We start from the raw sequence: 21,335 nt of genomic DNA on the forward strand, positions 1-21,335 counted from the left end.
CAACCAGCCTTACCTTGCAGAGTCCTCCATTGCTTGAAGTAGTGAACCAAGTAAATTGTCCAACTACCATTGCACACGTCTCTCATATTCCATTGGCCTGTTTCTGGATGGAAAAACTTTAATTTCCCTATGTCTTGTTACTTAAGTTGCAATAAAATACAGTACAAAATAAGGTGTGTCAAGAAGTTGGTGGTCAAATAAAGTAATCATTTTGAATGACTCATAGGCAAGAGTGACAGCCTAGCAAGATGATGACCTGCGGTGCATAACATTCTACTCCCTCTCTCTCACACATGTGCGCGCACGTGCACACACACACGGCCCTTTCTACCGTCACAGAAATTGCAAGGAAAAAACAATAATGAAAGAAATGCAGAACATGTTTTTGGTATATTAATATCAGCCTCAATCTGGCTTTGTTACAAGATTTTGGAGAAGCTCTCCCCTTTTTTCTTTTCATCCAAAAGAGTTCTTTTGCCTCAATTTGGCTTTGTTATACAAGATTTTGGAGCAGCTCTCCAGTTTTTTATTTTCATTCAAAAGAGTTGTTTTTTTCTTCTCTTTTCCTGGGGAGGTTTTCTCTTTCAACCAGTGTTTCTTTCCTCTCTTGGGTGCTGCTTTCTACCCATACTTGGTTGCTGTACATGAGAAAATGGGTGCCGCACTGTCAGTTCAGTGGGCTGGCTGCCATCTCCAGACGGTGATTCCCCCATCACTGCCACCCAAGAAGAGCAAGCCCGCAGAACCTGTGTCCATCGCCCGGATGGGATCGGCAGTGAACAAGACGCCCCTCTCTGTGAATGAGGGCAATTCCAAGATGCGGACGGTGCTGTCACTGTAGGCACAGAACAGTATGGGTTTGCCTTGTTGGTCGAAAACCCCGCAGAGAGCCAGCACAGACGAGCATCTTTCTTTTGCAGATTGGAGTGGATAGGTGTACTGGAGCTGCAAGACTGGTGTGTGGGTGGAGGAGGATGTGTTGAGGCCCCATACCTTAAGGATGCCATCCAGAGAGGTAGAAATCAGATACTGATCCCAAGCGAGGAGTTTGGTTACAGGCCCCTCGTGGCTTTGAAGCGCCTGCAAGCATTGACCCGTACTGAGGTCCCATACTCTGATTGTGCCATCCGTAGAGCCCGAGTAGAAGAGTTTGGTGCCGTCACAGGAGGGCTCCAAGGTTACGACGGACGCACTGTGACCGGAGAGGGAGGCAGTGGGAAGGAAGGAGGCCGTGGCAGGATCGAACCTCCAGACCAAGATGGCGCCCTTCTCCAGGCCCGCCATAAGCATGTCACCGGAAGAAGCCAGGGAGAGGACTTGGCCGGCGTGGGCGGCTTCGAGGCTCTGATGGGTATTTCTGCGGAGGTTACAGGCCCTCACCTCGTCGGGGAGGCCCAGGAAAAGCCAGTCAGGGTCAGAGTCACTGTTGAAGAGGCAACCCACGGTGCCGTTCACGGGGAGCACCTCTGTGCATTGTCCTGTGGTGCAATCCCATCCACGCAGCGTGGCGTCTTGCCCCGCGGTGTAGAGCTTTGTGGAACCCTGCGGGAGGGCGATCCCCGTCACGCAGTGCTGGTGGCCGGCGAGGCGGGTGAGGAAAACTGCGTCTTTCGTGGTGCTGGTGAAATCCAGCGTCTTCTGCCTCTGCTTCTTCCCGAGGTCGACCTCTTCCGCTGCTGGTGTAGGTGTGGGCCTGCGCCAGACTCGAGGGCCGAGCTGTTCCTGTTGCTGTTGCTGTGTAGCAGCCACCTCCTCTGCTGCTGCGGGTGGAGAGGAAACGGCGGGCATCTTCCCGAGGTCGACCTCTTCCGCTGCTGGTGCAGGTGTGGGCCTGCGCCAGACTCGAGGGCCGAGCTGTTGCTGTTGCTGTGTAGCAACCACCTCCTCTGCTGCTGATGCTGCGGGGGGAGAGGAAACGGCGGGCAGAGTGTGAGCGAACTTGCAAGGTGACCTAGTGCAGCGACCTTGCAACCAGAAAGTGCAGACAGGAACGTCGCGTGGGTGGTACCTTCTCGGTGCTGCTGGTGCCGATCGCGGCGCAAAGGGATGAGGATGCTGCTGGTGGTGGTGATGCCTAACGGCGACAGCCATGGGCGCTATGGAACCCAGCAAGAGTGGGCGCGGCGATGAGGGAGGTATGGCTATGAAAGCAAAAGCAAGAAAGGCGACGATGAGGGCAAGCAAAATACCTGAGAGCGATGAAAGGCGGCGATGAGGGCAAGAAACTCCTGGCAAGGGCGAGCGATGACGAAGGGCGGGAGATGAGGGAGGTATGGCTATGAAAGCAAGCAAAATATCTGAGAGCGATGAAGAAGGGCGCGGCGATGAGCGAGGTGACGAAAAGAGCGAGAGCGGGTTTTATATCACAAAGCTTGCGCGTTACAGTTTTTGTACACGCTTTTTTTTTTTCGCGTCCAATGTCTTAAATTAATTTACACCAGTATTGTACCCGCCCATTGCTGTAAGGTGAACTATTCCCTCTCTACAACCATCTCTCCCCCCCCTCTCTCTCTCTCTCTCACACACACACACACATGCACATGGCCCTCTCCCGCTCTCTCTCTCACGTACACTCTCAAATGTTGAAACCTCTCTCTCTCTCACATGCACACATATACACACCTGCTCTCTCTCTCCCTCTATATCTCACACACACACACACGCACACATGCACACACTCCCTCTCTCTTCTTACACTCTCCCACACATAGAAGTGCTCTCTCTCTCTCTCTCTCTCTCTCTCTCTCTCACACACACACACACACACACGCGTGCACGTACGTATGTACACATACACACACACACTCTCTCTCTCTCTTACGCACACATACACATATGTAAATATATAGTATGTACAATATTATGTTTTAGATACATATACCTATACATAGACACATATACTTATACATATATACATGTATTTAAAAATATAAATACATGTATCATACACATATCGAAACACACACACATATATATATGTATATACATATATGTATATATGTATATGTATATACATATATGTATATATATATATACATATATACATATATATATGTGTATATACATATACATACATACATATGTATGTATGCATATATGTATGTATAAATGTAAATAAAAACACACACACATGTATACATATATATATGTGTATATACATATACATACATACATATGTATGTATGCATATATGTATGTATAAATATAAATAAAAACACACACATGTATACACATATATACATATATGTTTTTTATTTAATTTATATTTCTATTTATATTTTTTAATTTATATTTCTGTTTATATTTTATTAAAAGTTACTTTTTATTCTCTATCTCTCTCTCTCTTTTCACCCTTTCCCTCATTACATCTCTCTCTCTCTCTCTCTCTCTCTCTCTCTCTCTCTCTCTCCAGGTTTGCCCCATCTCACTCTCTCTCAAGCACATTCTACACATAGATGCAGATGTACACAACACACACACAAACATGTACACACCACAAATACACTAATGCAAACACACACTCTCTCCTCCCATACAAACTCTCTCCTACGTAGAAATTCTTTGCCTCTCTCTCTCTCTCTCTCTCTCTCTCTCTCTCTCTCTCTCACACACACACACACACACACACACATGTACACACCGCACATACACTAATGCAAACGCACACTCTCTCCTCCCACACAAACTATCTCCTACATAGAAATTCTCTCTCTCTCTCTCTCTCTCTCTCTCTCTCTCTCACACACACACACACACACACGCACACACACACACGCACGCACACACACACTTAAATAGATTTACACACATATATATAATTTTAATTAATTAAATTTTAGATTAAATTTTAATGGTAGGGATGAGTGGTGAGGTGTGCTCACTCTCAAATAAATGCATCTTACATGTAATGTCTCTCTCTCTCTCTCTCTCTCTCTCTCACACACACACACACACACACACATGCATATGCACACCCTCTTTCTTTCACATACACATGCACACACTCTTAAATGTCGAAACTCTCTCTCTCTCTCTCTGTCTCTCTCTCTCTCTCTCTTACACACACACACACACACACATGCACATGTACTAATGCAAACACACCCTCTTTCTCTCACATACACGTGCACACACTCTTAAATGTCGAAACTCTCTCTCTCTCTCTCTGTCTCTGTCTCTCTCTCTCTCTCTCTTACACACACACACACACACATGCACACACATGCACATGTACTAATGCAAACACACACTCTTTCTCCCCACACACTCTCACACATAGACTTCCATGTCTCTGTTGTCTCTCTCCGTGTTTCTCTCTCTCTCTCTCTCTTCCCTCCACACACACATGCTATCTCTCTCTCTCCCCTCCACACACACACACACACACACACGCACGCTATCTCTCTTCTCACACACTCTCCCACATATAGAAACTCTCTCTCTCTCTCTCTCTCTTTTACATACATTCATGCACACACACAAACATACTTCTTTCTCATGCACACGTGCACACGCACACGCACACATACACTCTCTCACGCACCCACATGTAAATATATGCTATCTCTCTTCCCTCCACACACACGCTATCTCTCTCTCTCCCCTCCACACACACACACACACGCTATCTCTCTTCTCACACACACTCTCCCACATATAGAAACTCTCTCTCTCTCTCTCTCTCTCTTTTACATACATTCATGCACACACACAAACATACTTCTTTCTCATGCACACGTGCACACGCACACATACACTCTCTCACGCACCCACATGTAAATATATATTATCTATAATATTATGTTTTATTATATTTAGAGACATATACCTATATATACATGTGCATTTATAAAATAAATAAACACATATACACATATATTTTTAATTAATATTAGATTTTTGCATGTGTCGTGCAAGTGTCTTGATTGTGTGTATGTGTTAATGTGTATTTGTTGTGTGTGTATACATGGTGTGCATGTTTTTATTTATGTATATCCATAGCGAGTGTCTACATGTACGTGTGTGTGAGCATGTGAATTTACTCGTGTGTACATCTATGTGTGTGCACGTGCAGGTGCACACACATAGATGTGAATTTACTCGTGTGTACATCTATGTGTGTGCACGTGCAGGTGCATATGTGTGTGAGTGTGTGCATGTCCATGTGTGTGCACATGTACTTGTGTATGTGAGTGTATTTATGTGCTTGTGTGCATGTATACACATGTGTGTATACATGTGTGCATGTATACACATGTGTGTATATGCAAGCTTGAGTATGTGTGCAAGTGTGCATATCTCTATGTGTTGCACGTGTGTCCAAGCGTGCGAGTGTGTGTATGTGTGTTTGTTTGTATACGTGTATGCACGTATCATGTGCTTGTGTCTGTGTGTGCATGAACATACATGTGTGCGTCGACATACATATAAATCTATTTATATATACATGCTTATATACCTATAGATACACATACATACATAATATATATGTGTGTGTGTATGTATATTCTCTCTCTTACATATGCACATAATATATATGTGTGTATGTATATTCTCTCTCTTACACATGTGCATAATATAATATTAGAAGATATGTATGTGTGTGTGTGGAGGAGGGAGGAGGGGTGGCCAATTTGCTTTCTAATGTATTATATATATATATATATAATAAGAAACTCAATGAGTAAATGGTTTGATGGTGACAACTAATTATGAGCCCCAATGCATCTAGGCGTGTGGGAAAGAAATCCCCAAACACTTGTCTTCTCTTCTCCTTTCTCCTTTTCAAAAATTCTCCCTCTCCTTTCTCCACGTAAAGGGGTGGGGACTCTTCCTTTATCTTGTATAGATACCTTCCTTCTTATTTGAAAAGAACACGTAACGACTCAGTTTTTTTGGGTAGAGGTTACTCGTAAATTTGTGATTGTACGACATGTCTCTAGCCACTCCTTCTATTACTCATCTGGTTCTTCTGCTCTTGTTACAAGATGATAAGCGGGGAAGGGTTTTCCCTTGGCGGCTCGAACAGAGGGACCCGAATCGAGTTCAGTGGGAGCCCCGAAAATGAACGCTGGTTCGCAACCAGCTTTTGGGAAAGCCGCACAAACTCAAAGCAATGTGGTGGTGTAACACACCGTCTTGTCATCACAACAAAATGTCACAACCTGACCCATCACTCAGACTACGCCGACCCAGTCCCCGCCCATCATGAGGGAGAAAGGCTCATGCGTCACACCTCGGGATTCCTCTTCCCGCATGTGAACCACATGGTTAACATGCAATCAGCCCCCCCTTTTGGTAACTCTCTGACTCAACCCGCACACTTCGTGCATATCTCACTGCATGAGAATAGCCTCTTCTCTTCCTTGCCATTCTCGTTGTCGGTCGTCTCCATCCAACTCCTCCGTCAGAGCTCCAACGCATACATGCAATAGGATGGCCCCAGTTTGAGCTCCAAAAAGAAGAAAACCTTGGAGACTTGCCCCTTTTTTTACCTAACGGAGAGGGAAATGCTACAACTGAAGGGAGCCCTCACGAAGAAGCTTGGAGGAGCCCGCGCTAACGTAGACCCCAACATTACCAGACCAGAGGCGCTAGAACTTCTAGAGGAGAAGCTTCATCAAACCGAAACGGTAAGCTCGTCTCGTCACTCTTCCTGCAAATCTTGTTTAAGAGTGGCAGCAAACTTACCAATCTAGAGCCCTTACGAAGAGCGCGGCGAGGGATGACGAAGGGCAGGAGAGAGGGGTTTTATATCACAAAGCTTGCGCGTTATAGTTTTTGTACACGCTTTTTATTGCACGTCCAGTGTCCTAAATTAATTTATTACCTTCCTTCTTATTTGAAAAGAACACGTAACGACTGAGTTTTTTTGGTATAGGTTACTCGTAAATTTGTGAATGTACGACATGTCTCTAGCCACTCCTTCTAACGCTCATATGGTTCTTCTGCTCTTGTTACAAGCGGGGAAGGGTTTTCCTTTGGCCGCTCAGCTAGGGGGACCCGAATCGAGTTCAGTGGGAGCCCCAAAAACAAACCCTGGTTCGCAACCAGCTTTTGGGAAAGCCACACAAACTCAAAGCAATGTGGTGCAACACACTAGTCCTGTCATCACAACGGAAGGTCACAACCTGACCCATCACTCAACCTACGCCGACCCACTCCCTGACCATCATGAGGGATTCCTCTTCTCGCATCAGACCTCGGGATTCCTCTTCTCGCATGTGAACCACACGATTAACATGCAATCAGCCCCCCTTTTTGGTAACTCTCCGGCTCAACCCGCACACTTCGTGCATATCTCATTGCATGAGAATAGCCTCTTCTCTCCCTTGTCATTCTCATTGTCGGTCATCTCCATCCAACTCCTCCGTTAGAGCTCCACGCATACATGCAGCAGGGTGGCCCCAGTCAGAGCTCCAAAAAGAAGAAAACCTTGGAGACTTGCCCCTTTTTTTACCTGACAGAGAGGGAAATGCTACAACTGAAGGGAGCCCTCACGAAGAAGCTTGGAGGATCCCGCGTTGACTTGGACCCCAATATTACCAGATCGGAGGCGCTAGAACTTCTAGAGGAGAAGCTTCATCAAACCGAAACGGTAAGCTCATCTCGTCACTCTTCCTGCAAATCTTGTTTAAGAGTGGCAGCAGCAGCGAACTTACCAGTCTAGAGCCCTTATTGGTATGTGCTATGGACCAAGATCCCCAGCTGAAGTCTTAAAATCCTGGATTAGAAATAATCCAAATCCTCCCGAGAGCAATGAAAACTCCTGGCGAGGGCGAGCGATGACGAAGGGCGGGAGACAGGGGTTTTATATCACAAAGCTTGCGCGTTACACTTTTTGTACACGCTTTGTTTTTGCGCGTCCGGTGTCCTAAATTAATTTACAGACCTTCCTTCTTATTTGAAAAGAACATCTAACGACTCAGTTTTTTTGGTAGAGGTTACTCGCATATTTGTGAATGTACGACATGTCTCTAGCCACTCCTTCTACGGCTCATCTGGTTCTTCTGCTCTGGTTACAAGCTGATAAAGCGGGGAAGGGTTTTCCCTTGGCCGCTCGGCCAGAGGGACCCGAATCGAGTTCAGTGGGAGCCCCGAAAACGAACGCTGGTTTGCAACCAGCTTTTGGGAAAGCCGCACAAACTCAAAGCAATGTGGTGCAACACAGCAGTCTTGTCATCACAACGGAAGGTCACAACCTAACCCATCACTCAGACTACGCCGACCCACTCCCTGCCCATCATGAGGGAGAAAGGCTCATGCATCAGACCTCGGGATTCCTCTACCTGCATGTGAACCACACGGTTAACATGCAATCAGCCCCCCCTTTTGGTAACTCTGTGGCTCAACCTGCACACTTCGCCCATATCTCACTGCATGAGAATAGCATCTTCTCTCCCTTGCCATTCTCGTTGTCGATCATCTCCATCCAACTCCTCCATTAGAGCTCCAGCGCATGCATGCAGTAGGATGGCCCCAGTCAGAGCTCCAAAAAGAAGAAAACCTTTGAGACTTGCCCCCTTTTTTTACCTGACGGAGAGGGAAATGCTACAACTCACGAAGAAGCCTGGAGGAGCCCGTGTTGACGTGGACCCCAACATTACCAGACCGAAGGCGCTAGAACTTCTAGAGGAGAAGCTTCATCAAACCAAACGGTAAGCTCGTCTCATCACTCTTCCTGCAAATCTTGTTTAAGAGTGGCAGCGAACTTACAAGTCTAGAGCCCTTATTGGTCTGTGCTATGGACCACCCCCAACTGAAGTCTTAAAGTCTTGGATTAGAAATAATCCAAGTCCTCCCGAGAGCTCATTGTCCGAGCACACACAGTATTTTCCAAATAACTATGTCTATTTTTTGTTTTGTGAAGAAGTTATGGCTCAGAAATTCCGCTCTTCCCGTGGTCCCCTGACTTTTCACCTATTGGCCCCAAACCAACTCTGTGCCCTGTTTGGGTTGAGCTTCCCAACCTGCCATTACATGTACATCTGCTAATCAAATTGCTTCTTGAACCGGTTGGTAGGCTCCTAGGGGTTAGAGCGAATGCTGAGCTAAACCCTAGATGGCACCCTCAAGCCCTGGTAGAGATTGATCTGAGTAAGGAGCTCCCAGACTCTATTGCCATTAATGTTGGCTCAGATGTAGTCTTAGACCAACCTCTTGTTTTTAAGAATGTGCCTAATACTTGTTTTCATTGTGGCTCGAAAGACAATTTCATTAGAAATTGCCCGATCAAATTTCCACCACTGAAAGAGGATAGCCAAGGGTTTCATCCCGTGGGTAGGAGGGAGAAATGACAGGGTCATCCTCAACCCTTCCAAAACCAACCAAGAAGAAACAACCCTTCCAAAACCAACCAAGAAGAAACAACCCTAATAGGTTTTCTCCTCTGCTTGTCGACATCACCGACCCCACGCAAGTCAGTAAGGACTCCTCAAGTGAGGAAAAGGACAAGGAAGTCCCTAACACCCAGATCTAGGATAGTGATCTCGAAAAGGAAGTTGAAGAAATGGACTTTCAATATGCGTCTAGAGTCAATCTTGATCCAGGACCCTCCCAAGCTAAAGAAGAATCCCTTCCACTAGGAAATAAAAAGTCCCCTTCTTTGTCTATGGTAAAACAGAATATTAGGAATGTTGGCGAGATTAAAATAGATCCGCTAGTCTTGAAAAGAAGACAATCCCCATAGGATAGACTCTCAAATTTAGGTCAAACTGTTAGAGAGGTACAGAAAGGGCTATTACTCTACTCCTCCCCGAAGCCAAAAACTGTGAATTTCTTAATAATTCATTAGTTTTTTACCATTCCCTCTTCTAAAGAATTGGTGGCCACTCTTGTTGCAAACAAGAGTAGATCCCTCAAACCATCAAGCCAAAGGAAAGCTCTCAGAAATTCATGTAAGCTAGAATTCCTACGTTTTCTTTATTCTTTTAAAATTGAAAACTCATAAATTGAATTGGAAATTTATAGATGGATACCCCGAATCTATCTCGCATTCCTGAACTCTCCCAGAGTCAGGATATGATAGCTTTGCATACGAGCACCTCATCAACTCTGCTAACGACCCGAGTAAGCAGAGTGAGACTCGCACGTCATTTTGAGAGTCTTTACTTTCCTGATCCTATTGAGCGATGTCAGTATATGTGGTTCTTTGGAGGACGCTGTATTAATGTGAGTACCAGTCAGCGTCAGAGGCTCAGGCAAAATATTTCCTTAGCCATGATTCTGATAAGACTAGGGCTTGTTCAGCATGTGCAACTCTTTGATCATTCACCCCCCAGGAACTTCAGAATTTCATGCCAAATTTTTAGGCTTCTTAGCCGCTTTATCCCTAGAAGTAGTGTGTACCATGGCATGTCTCCTTCGCAGTTTCGCTTCTTTATGCGTATACGATTGAGGCAGTGATTTTGGGAGCCGTGATGTTCTATGTATATATCGAAAACTTTTGATAATAAACGATGTTTTACAAAAAAAAAATCCAAATTGTTTTCATGATTGTGAATGGTTAATAAAATTATTAGAGTAAGTCTTGTTTCATGAAGTATGATGAAATAATTATCTGTTTAAAGAATAAATTGCAAAAATCAAATAATCATAAATCTGTTGTCAAAGTTAAGTTGACAAAAATCTTGTTTTGTCAGAGTCATGAGGCACGCGGCCCGTGCAAGGCAACCGGATCCTCTAACCGATAACGAAGAGTTAGATCCGGATGTTCGAAAAGCCCTGCATAGATCCCAACCTAGTCCCTTCAAGGGTGAAGGGGAGCAGTTAGGTGAAGTAGTGGAAAAGTGGATTGAGGCAATGGAGGAATACTTTGATGTAACTCGCTACAATGAGAGAAGCAAGATGTCTCTCGCCAGGTTAAAGATTGTGGAAATGGCCAGGGTCGCTTGGAGGAACCACTGCAAGACTAACTGTCTCGACCGGAATACCCAGAGCTAGACCGATCTTAAAGCTTACCTCAGAAAGAGGTTTTGTCCTTCGGGCTTCCTTGAGACTAAAATGAATGAGTTCTTGGAACTAAAGCAGGATAGCCGGACAATTGAAGAGTACCATCAGGCTTTTGTCCTTCTCCTTAAATATTCCCCGCAATTGGATGAAGAGCAGCTGATGGCCAGATTCATTCGAGGAATGAGCGAGCCATTGGACACCTTAGTGAAGAATGCCAAACCTGTCTCAATGGCCGAAGCAGTAAGAATGGCAAAGGACTTTGCCAAAGCCTTTATAGTTAAGGTCCCGCCGAAGCCTGCACCATCTAATTTTAAAAGATTCCAAACCCCGGGAAGTACTTCAAACTTTCCTCCCCCAAAGAGACAGCAAGGCCCAAATCAGAATCAAGATACTGGGAGATTCAGAAGTGAAGGGAGACCCTTCCCACAGAACACTTTCTCAGGAGCCCCACCTCTTTGAAGGATTCAGAGGGATGAGCTCAGAAGTGAGAATCGGTGTTTTGGATGTCAGGGTTTTGGTCACCAGTTGTGTTGAAAGACTGCCCGACTCCTGCCGTGTTAAGGGGACAAGGAAGTCAAGGACCAAGAGTGCAGAGACCAGCCCCTTCCTATCAGTCAAATCAGGGTCCATCTCGTCAAAATCAAGGCGATCCCAGCAGAACTCTAGCTCAGCCATCTGCCTCCTCTGTCGTCCAGAGTAGCCTCAGAACTCCTTCCCAGAACTGGGGCAACCAAAGCATTAGAAACTCAATGGAGTCTTTTTGGGCCCTTTAATTTGCCATGAGGTTATGGAAACGTTTAACTTTTTGACAAATAGGAGCCCGCCATGTAAGCAAAAACCAATGGTTTGTAAGAGAGGTGTAAGAGTGGTCAAAGGGTGCACTTTTTCCCCCAAAAAGGGGAGGGGGCAATTTTACAATTTTCGGACCTCCATAACTTCTACATACAAGCTCCGATTTGAGCGGAGATTACAGATCCGTGATCTACGCATCAAGAGCTTTCCATAGATATGTTACATGATATGGTTTTATCCGCTAGATTTTAAATTCCATTTTTCCCCCAAAATTCAAATTCGAATAAAGTAGCCGTTTTGAAGCTTCTAATTAGAAAACGTTTCTTCTTAAGAGAAAAGGTTTGACTCCCTTAAACTGCCAAATAAAAGGGCCCAAGAAGACTCCATTGAGTTCCTAATGAGAAAGAGTTCTGCCTCAGACTGCAGCAGCCAGAGCAGTCACAATAGCAGAAGTAGTGGAAGAGGAAAGAGGATAGATTTATGCAGCAATTAAAAACCAAGGGCCAAATCACCAATTCTCCGTCATCCATACTCTAGCTGAGTATCAAGGTAAGCCTTTTAAACTTTTGATTGATTCAGGCAGTACTCATTCTTTCATTTCCCCAGGATGCTTGCTAAGCTAGTCTTAGAACAGAAATCAGGGAAACCTATGCAAGTTGAATTGGCCAGTGGGAAGATTCTTTTCACTCACCTTGAGACAGATCGTATTCAGTTCAATCTAGATGGGAATTTAATTGACTGTTAGTTCAGAGTTATACCTTTGGGAGTTTTTGACGGGATCCTTGGAATGGATTGGCTCCACAAAAATCAAGCTGACATTCACTGTCATAATGGAAACATTTCCTTCCGTGACCTTTACGGAAATAAAGTTCAAGGAACCGGAATTTCAGGATTCCCAATTCTGTAATTAGTAAAGGCTTCTAAGTTACTAAAAGGACTTAGAAAGAAGCAGCTCATTTATGTTGTCAAAATGAATCCAGTAGACATAAAGTTAAAAGCTAAAGAACCTGAATGGTTAAGTGATTATGATGATTTATTCCCAACAGAATTAACAGAGATGCCTCCAATTCGGGAAGTAGATCATGTGATAGAATTGATCCCTGGAGCTCAGCCAGCAGCCCTGCGCACGTACAAAATGCCAGTTCCTGAAGCCATTGAACTCAAGGAACAACTTAGATAGCTGTTAGAGCAAGGGTTTGTAAGACCCAGTGTTTCACCTTGGGGTGCGCCAGTTCTCTTTCAGAAAAACCCTAGGCAATGCTAAATCCAATTGTTTTGTATCTTCTAGTCCATCATAGGAAAATTTTGGTTCGTTGAGGTTTTCTCTTTTTGGTGGTGGTTCCACAAACCTTTTAGTTTTCCACTTTATAGTTTTTGAATTGAGAAGGGACTTGTTTAGAGTCTTCCTCCTGATCACTAGTGGTTGGGCTTGAAGGCTCCACCTCTTTCTTGACTCTCGCTTCCTTTATGGCCTTGTTTCATCTTCTTTGTCTGGACTTGGGGGTATTTTCGGAGTCCATCAAAACTGCATCATAAGAGTAGTCATGGGCTAGCACTTCACATATCTCAAATCTTAGAATCTAGTTTCATGGCATTTACACTGGGTCTTTTCATTACATCCTTCTAGGCTAGAGCAAAATTCCTTGGTTCCACGTATTGCAAGTTCTATTCTCCCCCCTTGAGGCGGCTTGGCCCTCTCATCATATACAATTCATCTGTGAGTGACAACAGGCTCAATAGTGTTGTAATGGGGGTTCTTTGACAGTACCCTCTCATCATATGCGATTCCTCTATGACAAAACAGGTTCTAAAAGTGTTGTAATGGGGGTTCTCTATGAGAACATAGAAATTTGTCCTCCCAACTCTTTTATTTCTAGTTGGGTCTAATGCACCAACTCCTGTGTGCCATTAAACCTCAAGATTTCTTCTCTCGGGTTAGGGTAAGCTTGTAACTTCTTAGGAAGGGGTTATCAAGGTACTAACTAGAAGTAATAAAAACTAAGCCTAACACTAAGTACACAATCAAGGTTAATCTATCTTGAAAGAGTTTCTTATCAAGATCATACGATCTCTTATAGTAGTGGATCCAAGGATTCTTGCTTGCTAAAGTAGAGTGCTAGAATGGATGATTTTCACATAAATTCATTAAGAATTAAACAACCAACAAGTTGCAAGGGAACATGTGAACATGACCAACATTGGTTAAGAATTAACTAACAACAAGGGAACATGCGAACATGACCATATTTCTACACTTTTCTCTCTCTATAGTTTAGAGAGGATAACTAGACAGTTATTGATAAAGATGACATCTATACTAGTGGCTTATGTGATGCTCTTAGATGAGTGGCAATCATGCTTATAAGCTACTCTACCATGGACCAGTTCCCTTTCAAGGCAAGAAATTTACTTTAAATATTTGCACTTCTCTTTAGACCAAAAGTTATAAAGGTATCAAGGTCATTCAACCCATCAACACAAGTAATGTCTAGAGAATTTACACTTATGAAAAAAATTCACAAGCTTATACCATTTTTCCATGAGCAAGGTGATACCTTTACCCTAACAACCAAAGTACTAGGCCTTGTCCAAACATGTGTAGAAAAAATCTATGTAGCGCAACCATAGAGATGGCATGAATCCTTATTGTGTTCTAAAAGTTAATGAAAAGGAGTAGGAATGGGTGACGCATAAATTCCCTAGGATAAATATTTTGTGAAAAAATGAAATAACTCTCTATGTATCCCCACAAAAAAGGCCTCAAGACAAAGGTTGATCATGTGTGATATGAATGCTTAATCCCCATACTTTAAGTGATTCCCATGTGAGAGTTCTAGCCTCCTAGGAAGGGGTAGTAAGAGCTAGGGTTAGTGCCACTATCATAGCAACCCCATATCTAAGTAAAATAGTTTCTTGCTAGAGAGAGCAGTTCCAATTTCAACCATTTCTATCTATGACAAGATAGCCCCCATTAATTAATATAAAATCTATGCCAATAACTAGACCATGCAAGGTATTTTAGATATGTAAAAAATAACTTTACATAGTGGCGTGACACCCATATTATTCTACTAGTTATACCGTACAATATGGGCATATATATGTATTTTTTAAAGTACCCTTAGAAGTGTAGAAGATTGTGGCCACTAACCATGCAAGAAAGTATTACATAAATCTCTTCTTTGTGTGAATAATAGTAGTGATGGGTCCAATATGGCCCAATGTCTAACACAAGGAAGATAAATTATAACTCTCACATGGCATATGTAATTCTATAGTATAATTTATGGAGAAACAAGAATGCACTTAAGATATATTGCATATTTTCTTTGCTATGTATCTTTAGTCTAAGGTCATTAGTGATCTACCTACCTAGAAAAATTTGTGGAGACACAAGAATGCACTCAAGGTATATTACATATTTTCTTTGCCATGTACACCTTTAATCTAAGGTCGTTATAGTGATCTAAATACCAAAAAATTATAAGTATATAAATAATTCGATAGTATAATTTGTGAAGGCATAAGAATGCACCCAAGAAATATTTCATATTTTCTTTGCCATGTACACCTTTAATCTAAGTTCATTAGTGATCTAGATACCTAGAAAATTAAATTAAGTTATATTCTCATAGTGTAAGAGGCATTTTTGAAATATCTTATACAAGATTAAAGATTTAAACATATTTTTCATAATGTAGTGGGATTTTTAAAATATCATATGATTTAAACATTACCAAGTAACACATCGCTACAAGATCATAACAAGTGGATTGCTACACCCATTCCAATTGTATTGAGACACCCAATTCATGAAAGTTGTCTTAACAAGAGAGCTACAGGTAAGTAACCTCCCAATAAATAATCTTTTTGTCATATCTTCATTGGCACTCAAATTCTCGATGGGACCAATAAATGAAAAAATTGCATTAGTGTATAATGATCTTCCTTAGAGATTTGAACGAGGTGTTCACATCATTAACCAAGGTTACTATTGAGATGCAATGTTTGTAGTATTTTGTTTGTTAACTTTCACCACAAAAACAAGGTATGGTACATTAGAGAAAATCCATGGCAAAAGGGACTTGATCTTCCTTAGAGATTTGAACGAGGTGTTCACATCATTAACCAAGGTTACTATTGAGATGCAATGTTTGTAGTATTTTGTTTGTTAACTTTCACCACAAAAACAAGGTATGGTACATTAGAGAAAATCCATGGCAAAAGGGACTTGAATGTATAAAAGTGAGGAATAATAAATATCTGGAAGAGATGTTTAAAAAAAAATCATAGAACAAAGGAGAGCACTAATCTTAAGATTGATTCCAGAAAGAGATAATGTATGTTGATACTATTTAAAAGTGAGAAGAATAAGAGATATTGAAAAAAAATCCTAGAACAAAGGAGAGAAATAATCTTAAGATTGATTCTAGAAAGAGATAATGTATGTTGATACTATTTAAAAATGAAAGACTGGAGATCTTACTATGTTTGATGTTAGCAAAGTGCGGGCATAACAATTGAACTCACTATCAAATGTTTCAAAAGATAGCCTCATCCCATACAAAAACAAAATAATCTAAAAAAGAATCTCACTTAAAACACTATTTTTGCATTGAGAAAGAATTTGATTAAGGCCCATGTAAGATAATGCATTTACATCTTGGTACTTTGTAGATTATTTACATTAAGAAAGAAATTGATCAAGGCCCATGTAAGATAATGTATTTACATCATCTTAATATATGTATTTAAGGCCCATGTATTTACATTGTAAAATTTTTAATAGCGTTAAGATTTCTTTATTATTTTAATTGACACATAGATGCATGCACACTCACATTTACACGCATACACACACGTACACGTATATGTACATTCACACACACACACACATGTATATGCACATGCACATACACTTGTACATGCACATGCACACACACTTGTACATGCACATGCACACACACACATACATATACACGTGCGTGCATGTGCACACACACACACACACACACACACACATAGAGACCATTTTATATAAGTGTTTCCACCTCATTTATTCTTATTTTACCATGTTTTCCATTGTTATCAATAAATTATTGTCCTTTGTTTCTTAAACTTTTAAGGGTTTTTTCTTCTTTAATTTTAACATCACACACTGAAAATTACATACTTCTTTTCATTAAGATGATATTGTTATTACTCTTTTATCTTGTCAAAGTATAAGGTTTCATTATGGTGGTATTATTATTACTCTTGTATCTTTTGAAGGAGTAAGGTTTTATTAACCTTACTAAGGTTTTATCTTTTTAAGAGTAAGTTTTATTAACCTTAATAAGGTTTCATTAAGGTGGTATTATTATTACTCATATCTTTTCTCAGAGTTAGGTTTTATTAACCTAAGGTTATGAAATCTAATGCCACCTTTTCTTACTTTTACATTTACTTGCCATCCCTTAACTTCTCGCCAACCTTTTGTAAATTGAGGCCTCCATCTCTACAATGTTTACTCCATGAGTAGGTCATCTTTTTAGTGAACTCAATTACTCCCATTATTGGTTACTAACTAATCTCCATATTTTTGTAGCTTACTCTTGTCATACTAGCCACACACCTATTTGCGCCTTCTTCGCCACTTGTAGACCATAGAATTATTGGTCTAGCTAATTTGCCATTGATGGTATTATAACCCATATTCTTATGCTCCCCCTCTTACCTTTATCCAAATCTCTTGTGGTATTGTAATCTTCACTTTTGCTTCCTTTTATTTCCTATCAAGTGAGAGAGCTTGTATTATTGCTCATAACTCACACGAGGTGCATACATGAGATGGGTAGAGGAGAAGATCATGTGAGGGAGAAGCCTACACTCAATCCTATTGATACAAGCAACCATCAAGCTATGCAATAATCAAACAAAACACAAGAAAGCAAAATATTAGAGAAGAGGGAGAGGTATTAGATATTTGGTAATACTACACTATGAGGTTATGTACTTATGCCATGGGCATTTTTATCCCGCTAGGTTTTTCCCCATGGCCATCTAGGTGTGAATGGGAACCTTAGGGTTAGCTAGCATATAAGCAAGGTGATTATTTATTTTATACTTTATTTATAGCTTGAGCTATTGCTCCAATTGAACTAGCCTTCTACACACACACTCTCTCTTGTGTTCTCTTTAATATGTGAACATTGAGAGAGTGAGTGTTTGTAGCTTTTCTCCATTAAAGTTAACAATGGTATCAGAGCAAAGTTTTTCCATAGCTTGGTTTTTTTATTTATCCATACTATGTGCAAGCTTGCATAGTTTATGTTCAAGATTTTAATAGCTTGTTTCAATTGGTCCATTGAAGCTTCTATTAAAGCTAGCTACACAACTTTACAAGATTCCATAGCTTGTTGCTCTCCTATAGATTTCAGTTCTCTATGGTATTGAGCTTAGTTGAATGACAACATGCTCTATAGTCTAATCACACAGGCGGTGTAGCTCAAGAAGGAGACATCATTAGGTGGCTCAATTTATCACCAGTAGCAAAAGCAAGTGGCTTAGATCCATCGACCAATCAAAATAACTTTAGAAGTTACCACCACTTCACCATAATGCAATACATGGTAGATAAAATTTGCAATTATTTACGAGTTTCCAATCGCCTGACTGAATAATTGTCAGTCTGCTGAGTAATCGCGCGAATAGTTCAATCGATTGGCATTTATAATTATTGGCCTGAACAATCTATGACTTCTCTAATCATCGAGTTCTTCACTCGTTCATTTTACACTCCAACTGTGTGCAGGTTTTTCCAATCATCTGATTGCATTGGTTCACTAATCACCAGTTTCTCCAATCGTTGCTACATAGAACAATCACTCCAGTCGGTCGCTACATAGAGAAATCAATCTAGAAATCACTCGGATTTTCCAATCACAGCTTCTTCAATCGATCGGTCTAATCACTCGGTTGTACTTTTCCAATTGTTGATTCTCTAATTATCTGATTCATGTTTTTTTTCCAATCACTTGGATCATACCTCTCTAATCATCCATTTCTACAATCGGCCAATTTTGCCTTTTTCAATTGACAATTTGAGAGAACAACTTCTCAATATTGATGAAAACAACTTGTTGAGAACTTGTTGTTGTTCTCTCAAGTCTTGTTGTTGCCTTTTTCAATTGACGATTTATAGGACCATTTACAGGACTTGAGAGAACAACTTCTCAATATTGATGAAAAGGGCATGATTAACATCACCCTTAATTCTTTGCTTGAATCTTATGTGGGTTTCAAGACTTCCCTCTATCTTTCATTGAGAGGCAATGCAACCTTTTCAGCCAAATTTTGAGAGTTCTAATCAAGGATAAGGGGAGTAAATTTTAGTGAAGACAAATTTCAACAAAACTTATGAGTATAAGGGTGATTCTGAACAACCAAAGAAAGTTACTTTTGCCAGTATTGCAAAAAATCTAGCCATACAATTGAAAATTTCTTTGAACTTCAAAACAAAGAAAAGAAAAAGAAGGAATCCAATAAGGGTTTCAATAGTTCTACCTCCTATGATAAGAGTTCTAAGAAAGAGGACTTAGTTAATGTCATTGTCTAGCAAGACTTCTCACTTATGGCAATTTGTAGTTATAATCCTGCATATCATGTCATTGATAGTTGTTTTCTTGATAGTGGTGCTTCTAAGAACATAAATTCTCAAAGAATATTGGTCAAAAATATGGATAATGTGCAAACTGTAAACCTCACATTTGTATTACAAGGGGGTTTGTAGATATTTGGTAGTACTACACTGTGAGGTCATGTACTTATGCCATGGGCATTTTTATCCCATTGGGTTTTCCTCCATGGCCATTCAGGTTGTCACTAGTTTTGCACCTTCTTTTAGCTTTATTGCATGAAGTTCCCCTCATCTGATTGTAATCTTTGGAAAATATCTTTGGATACCTATCAGACAAAGCCCCATAGTGCTCCCTTTCCTCATCATCACTAGTCAGGTTCCTAGCAAGCATCTCCATCAGCTCAGCTTTTGGTACATTGGGCTCTATATCTTGCACATGATCTTGCTCAGCCACATGACCAGCCATACCATCCCGTTTAACCTCACATATATGCACCACACACATGTCCACCTCCAAATCCAACAAGCTCTAATCCAAATCCATGGCTTCATCAGCTTCATCTCAAGATCCTGTAGAATAAGCATCATAGCTATAAAAAGAGGTTGAATCAACCCCTGTATCCTTTTCCAAATCCTCTCCAATTTCTAAAATCTTGCATGTCTTTAAATCATACCTTATCCTCTTCTCTTTAGGCCTATCAACAAACAAGTGAATACAACCCCTGTACCAATCTTGTCTTGACTTCATAGGAATCAGCGAGGGACTTCATAGGAATCAGCGAGGGTCTTCCCAAAATGATGGGATATGCCCCAACCCTAGTTGGTATCACATGCATATCAATCACTACTTTCTGCCCAAGAACATTTAGCTCCAAATCTTTAACTACACCAAGACACTTCACCGTTGAACTATTGACCATCTTCACACTGAAAATAGACTTCCTTGTCACCTCCAATCCAAGATCATACATAGCCTCTTCAATAATGACACACACCTAGGCTTCCCCATCAATATAAACCTTACTCACTTTCCTACCATGAACCCAAACATCCACAATAGGCAGTATATTAGAAACTTTACTCAATTGAACTATATTAGCCTCAGGTATTTTAAATCTAACTCTCCTCACACTCGCAAGCTTGTGCCATTGTCTCCTTATGCTAGAATTCAGCTGTGAAAAAAAGCTAACCATAAGTGATATCAGAGCCTTCCTATGTTTAACATCATAGACATGAGGCTATAAGGGCGTTGTCCCTCTCCCAACTAGAAGTCATCCATGCCAATCTTCCTTCTTCTATCGTTAGATTTTCCTTGCTTGCTAGGCTTTGCTTGTTCCATGGTTGCCTTCCCCTTCTCTTGCTTCTTCTTGGCACTTGTTTCCTTACTTGTATCCTTGGATTTCGATCTTTGCATCCTTGTCCTTTTACTAGCCAACACATCAACCTCAAATTTGTTTTCCATAATTTCTTCAATCATATTCACATTACCCAATGGTCCTTGAGGTTACACTTGTCCTTGTTTGGGCACTTGATTCCCATTAACTCCATCCCTATTGGCAACATCCCTATTATCCTCTAGTCTTTAAATAACAGGATATATACCTCCTGGCTCTCTTCTTAGCTGAGGACATTGAGGCACTATATGACCTCTCTCTCCACAATTGTAGCACTAGAGATGATCCATTTTATTTCTGGGTTGTCTCTCCCCTTGTGGTCTTACTTGGTTTTGAATAACCTACATAGCAAGATTCAAGTTTCCAATTTGCTCAGTAAACTCTGAATCTCTTGATGAAGCCCATCTTGCCCTATATTGGGCTTTACAACCCTTGGACCTCCCCATGGGGTTCCCTTTCCACATGCATATCCATAGGGAAAGGCACACCACATGCCTTCTTGCTTCCCTTTTCTTTCTTGTTGCCAGCTCTTGTTTCCTCATCTTCTTCATCCATTGCTTTGTAGCCATCCTCACTACCTC

General features: G+C 41.4%; 1 protein-coding gene across 1 annotated transcript; it reads right to left on the reverse strand.

Annotated features, from left to right (window-relative positions):
• Positions 1-367: 367 nt before the first annotated feature.
• Positions 368-2,328, reverse strand: LOC147615366 (zinc finger CCCH domain-containing protein 17-like). Its single transcript, XM_086779457.1, has one exon. It carries the CDS (start codon positions 2,089-2,091, stop codon positions 673-675), a length of 1,419 nt encoding a protein of 472 aa, XP_086635583.1. The 5' UTR covers positions 2,092-2,328; the 3' UTR covers positions 368-672.
• Between the last annotated feature and the right edge of the window lie 19,007 nt (positions 2,329-21,335).

The sequence above is a fragment of the Cibotium barometz genome, chromosome 40 (genome assembly GCF_041138505.1).
Source record: "Cibotium barometz isolate CiBa-2024 chromosome 40, ASM4113850v1, whole genome shotgun sequence".
NCBI classification, from domain to species: Eukaryota; Viridiplantae; Streptophyta; class Polypodiopsida; order Cyatheales; family Cibotiaceae; genus Cibotium; species Cibotium barometz.